The 5,000-nt window shown below is 41.0% G+C and overlaps 1 protein-coding gene across 8 annotated transcripts in view; it reads right to left on the reverse strand.

Moving 5' to 3' along the window:
• LOC138024689 (uncharacterized) overlaps positions 1 to 5,000 on the reverse strand; it is a 49,094-nt gene that overhangs the window by 9,241 nt on the left and 34,853 nt on the right. For all 8 annotated transcript variants that reach the window (XM_068871906.1, XM_068871904.1, XM_068871907.1 and 5 more), the window contains 4 exons: positions 2,855 to 2,941; positions 1,967 to 2,131; positions 1,189 to 1,354; positions 722 to 849 (listed from right to left, as the gene is read on the reverse strand). In XM_068871906.1, coding sequence (XP_068728007.1) covers positions 722 to 849; positions 1,189 to 1,354; positions 1,967 to 2,131; positions 2,855 to 2,941 — 546 coding nt within the window. The remainder of the gene's footprint in view (positions 1 to 721; positions 850 to 1,188; positions 1,355 to 1,966; positions 2,132 to 2,854; positions 2,942 to 5,000) is intronic.

The raw sequence follows: 5,000 nt of genomic DNA on the forward strand, positions 1-5,000 counted from the left end.
CTAAATGTGAGCCGAGTTTAATTTGTTGGTTTTCCCGGTGCTTCTATAAATTTTCCCTTGTCAAAAAACCAACATTTAATTATTTGTCCCCTTTACGTTGATTTCATTTGATGTGGTGTGTGGATTTACTGTGGAAAGATGCATGTGGGCGGCCTAATCTCTTACTAATTGGTACAGCGCTTGTTCTTGGCAATATATTGAACAAATTTGCAAATGGCCCTCGTCTATTCCAAAAGTTCTGTCCATTCGGAAAGCCTCTATCTCTATGGCTCAACAAAACGTACAAGAACTTTTATTATTATACATTGGTGTCACAAGCTCGATTTTGATTGGCTATAAGCGCGCAGCTAATTCTTGCTTGCTCTGTTTCTCTCACGTCATACCTACAAACAATAGATTTTATATATGTAGAATTGACGTCATACCTACAGACAATAGTTTTATGCATGCAGAAGTGACGTCACCTAACACACTAACCAGCAGTTTGATCAGTTTTGTCATGGCGGAGCTCAGCTCAGGAATATGCATAATAAAACAATTATTGAACTCGGTGTTCGCATGTTAGCGATAATTATCAAGGCCTCAGTTTGTGTTATCCGCCTCAGCCTTCGGCTTCAGCAGATAACACAAACTTTGGCCTTGATAATTATCGCTAACATGCTCAACCTCATCCAATAATTGTTAATTATCAACAGTGCACAATCCAAACATCCTGACTCACCAAAAGATCCCCATAACCGGACAGTACTTCTCTGTGTAAAACCTCATCGGCGTCATCTAGATACTGCGGGCTCAGACTGTTTTCGTAAGCCTTGCTTTTATCAATACCAGGCAGTGAAATGGTATTGTCTGCGGTAAAACACAAATCGTAGGTATCAAACACGCAAAAGACAATGGAATTAAACTCTCAAATGTAACAAAGTTAGAAAACCTTACAAAGATCTGAAGGAGTTACAGTAGTTTCTAAAAAAAAACACTGGGGTTCTGCGTCAGTGGGAAGAAAACCACCAAATTTTGGTTTTAATACCAGGAGTAATCACGATGCAGTGCGGCCAAATGGTTTTGGTGCTTGCCTTGCCGAAGATTTTTTCCCAACCCATTCCTTAGTTACTTGCTACCTTACACTCGCTACTCAGGAGGCTGAACTAATGCTATCGCCATTGAGGAAAAGATATTGATAAGTCTTACCTTCTATACCGACGCCCAATACAAACACAGGTGTACCAACCAATCGCACAGGACAACTATCTCCATTTGACACAATTCTGAAACCTAGATGCTGGAAAAAATGGCGACGGAAGGCGAGCCGGGCAAATCGTGACGCTGAATCGCCGGTAGACACCCAGCTGCTACCCTGGGAAATAGCATTTGAAAGCGTTAATTAATAACGCCGCCCCGTTCAAAAAACACGAGACATAACGTTCATTTGCCGTGGTTAACACTAACTGAACATCTCCTTACTACGAAACGTGTAGTTTCACAGAAACTCAGAAAGGCAATCTGCAATGATATATATAACTGCCATTTTGGCGTAACTTTTTTAACGTGACAGTCTCCGTCTTAAAGACTGATCAGAGAGGAGTTATCGGACGAGCAAGTCAATCAAGCTGTTCAGGTTTCAACACTACTTCGCTTCATGATTGCCAAAGAAATCCCGCTCCTTTTTTTTTTAGCCAATGAGAGGCTAGACAAAAACCAACTATACGAGGGCGGTTTTCAATTGAGTGTCGAAAGCAATTAGAGAATTGCTTTGGTTTATGATTACTTCACTCAGTGATTGGTTCAAAGTTCTCGCGCCACTTTTTCAACCAATCAGAAGAGAAACCAAAACCAATCGTAGCTCGCGCGTGCTTATTTTCCCGGGCTTTCCGTCGGCTACGTGTAATTACTTCGAGTTTTGATTGGTTTACCGGATTGGCGTCCATTTTGATTGGCCAAAGTAATTACTTTGGTTTTGGTTACATACCATGATCATGTTATGCCTTCCATCGAAACACGGCGTCGAAAAATCGTTATACAGCTGATGATCTCTGAATTCTCCAAATCCGTTAAAATGATCCTCTGCCCATTCCCAGACATTTCCAAATACATCACAAATGCCAGCTTTGGAAGGCGGATACATATTGACAGGCTGAAAAGGAAACGACAGAGAGATGTATCTGTTTGTCGAAGATGACTCGAGCATACTCGGAAAAATTCGAGTGTTCCGAACTGAACGTATGACCTTCCGATTCCAAGTAAAAGACTTGCAGGTCACAGTTCACTAAACTACACTGTACGTTTGGACGTGTGTTCTGCAAGCTACTTCGCAGTTGCGTGACTCCGGCCCGAGCCTCAACTGCAATGTTAAAGGGGTAAGCGTTAACGCAAACGTCTTGTGGAAGATGCTAAATAACACTTCGGCACAAGAATCAAGGGACTTAAATAGTTTATAAAGATGCCGCGTTACTGCCTCAGTTTCAACCTACATCTTCCACATCGATATCGTCTGTATCTCCCATGTCCTCTGCATCTTGACATCCTTCACCCGTCAGTAAATAGTTTTCCTTTTTTTATTATGTTTGTGGTTTTTTGTGGTGTATGTATTGCGACGAATTTGAGGTCCGCTTATATATGGCAGTTATACAGGGAATAAAAGAAACATTTGCTGTCATCTTGGTTCTTTGCTTCGTTTATGACCACTGATGTCAAAATGGCGAAGGAAGTGAGCTCAAAGAGTAAAAGCAACAAGAGTAAAGGATATCGATTTTGATTTATTCCGTCCCTTACAAAAACAATTATCCTCACAATTGAAAATCGCTTCAACCATTAAGTCACAGATCAATTAAAGGAAAATTGCAACGCTAGAACTTACAGTAGATGATCCATACGTCAGGTTAATGTTGGCGTTTCTATTTTCCTGGTAAATTATGTCGCATGCGGTACCTACGGTGGGAGAGGCCTGCAAAAACGATTTATTCGTATTATAAGAAACTAAATTACACCATTAAATTAAACGTAAATTATGCAGAAAACATACAGTGGAGCACTTCTATGAAAGACACCTCTGATAAATAAAAAAAAACTATTTTTCTTATGTCCGGGGAGGCAACTATGCTGACTGTAGGAACTGGGTTTCAGAGATACTGTGACATTTATCATAACGGACTTTAATCTAATTATACCGCATTTGCCCCTTTGAGGGTATTATTGGTTTGCACACACGTGATTAGACAGCCACGTTGGTGAACAAAACAAAAGCAAGATGTCGCTCGCGTTTTGCATAATAATAGAGCCAAATTCCCAAAAGACCTTTTCGCTATTGTTCAGTACACCAGCATGGCCGCCAATGACGTCAGATGCAAGGCAAGGATAAACGAACTAAATTCTCATTGCCCCACGCTCGGGAAACTTCCCTTGAATAGACCTTATTCACGATAGCCGCTAAGTTGGACTTGCCTTTATCATGCAAATTAGCTACACATTTCTGAGGAGGCAAACAACACAAGTTCGAGAGATTATCACGAACATCTAGCCACACAGATGATTTGTTTCACGTTCATTAAATGTTTATCACCTATTAAGTAGTAAAATAGAATGCTTACACAAGTTACTTCGATGATTTTTTAGGAAAAAATGAGCAGATAACAAAGTAGAAAGTCAAAATGTCGGAGGCAATCAAAAGATATAAAATTATTATAAAAGGTACTTAATTCTAAATTTCGATGAGCCGATTTTCCGCAATTTACCTTTTTTCCAATGTTTGCCCCCCGGCATAACACATGGCTAATTTTCATGACAATTTGAAAACCAACATGGCGGCTATCGTGAATAAGGCCTATTACATGGCCTAACCCTTCAAACACAAAAGAACTGCGTCCTAAACCGATCCAACGACATTATTTGTTGTAAAGAGCTGCATGTGGTCCGATTTAATCTGTCTTAGCGTTGCAACCCTAGTTCCAACCAGGTTAAGACCCTGATGACTTCACTGCGATAAATAAGGCAGCGTTTACACGAACACGGTTTCACATCGACACGGTTTCATGACTTCGAAACCGCACCAAAATCGATGCGGTTTGGAAATGTTTACACGGTACCGTTTTCGCCAGAAAATCCAAGTCGTGATGGTATAAGCGAGCGCTGCACTACGTGCTAAATTCACTACTTTCAATTGAACTATGCAAATTTTGCACCAAAATAGTAACCGTATTCAAATCGATGCGGTTTCGCTGTTTACACGACAGATAAAACTGCATCGTTTTGAAAACTCTCCACTTTTGGAAGCGGTTCCAAATCGACACGGTTTCGATAACAGTCTCGATCGGTGTCGTGTAAACGGAAGGTGTAACCGCATCGAAAACGATACGGTTATAAATGAAACCGGGTTCGTACAAACGCTGCCTAAGTCAGGGTGGTTTAGTGGTCATCAATGGCGCCTTCCACCTCTGTGACCCTCGTTCAACTCTGGCCTCGGGTCGTATGTGGGCTGAGTTTCAGTCGATCTCTACCTGACTCTTGAGGGTTTTTCTCCGGGTACTCCGGTTTTCCTCCCTCCTCAAAATCGACTCCCAGTCAATTACATCTGGCTGCGTCTGCGGTGCTCCGAGATCACACGTAGATGGTATGGCGGCAGCCGTGGGCTCCTTCACATCAGGGGCACCCAAAGAGAATATACTTTAAAACTACTTAAACATAGCATTGTTAAACGTATTTTAGTATTTAAACGGTAGATATAGGCATATTTTAATCCCCTAAAAATTTTTCATCTGTTCGGATTTCCTAGCGGAATGTCTAGTTATCCGAAAATTTTAGAGATCAAAACTTTCCTTTTTGGAAAATTTCAGCCAGAAAAAAGGCTCCCGAAAATTCTAGGTGACCTTTTTACGGTAAAAACCCGTTTAAAATGGGCAATTATACCATTTTTCAGATGTTCGAAAATCCTAGGACAGGGCAGGCAAGCAAGATATTTTACAACAAATGTCCCGAAAATTCTAGATCTCAAATCGTCTTCCGAACAG

The sequence above is a fragment of the Montipora capricornis genome, chromosome 11 (assembly GCF_036669925.1).
Source record: "Montipora capricornis isolate CH-2021 chromosome 11, ASM3666992v2, whole genome shotgun sequence".
Lineage (NCBI taxonomy): Eukaryota > Metazoa > Cnidaria > Anthozoa > Scleractinia > Acroporidae > Montipora > Montipora capricornis.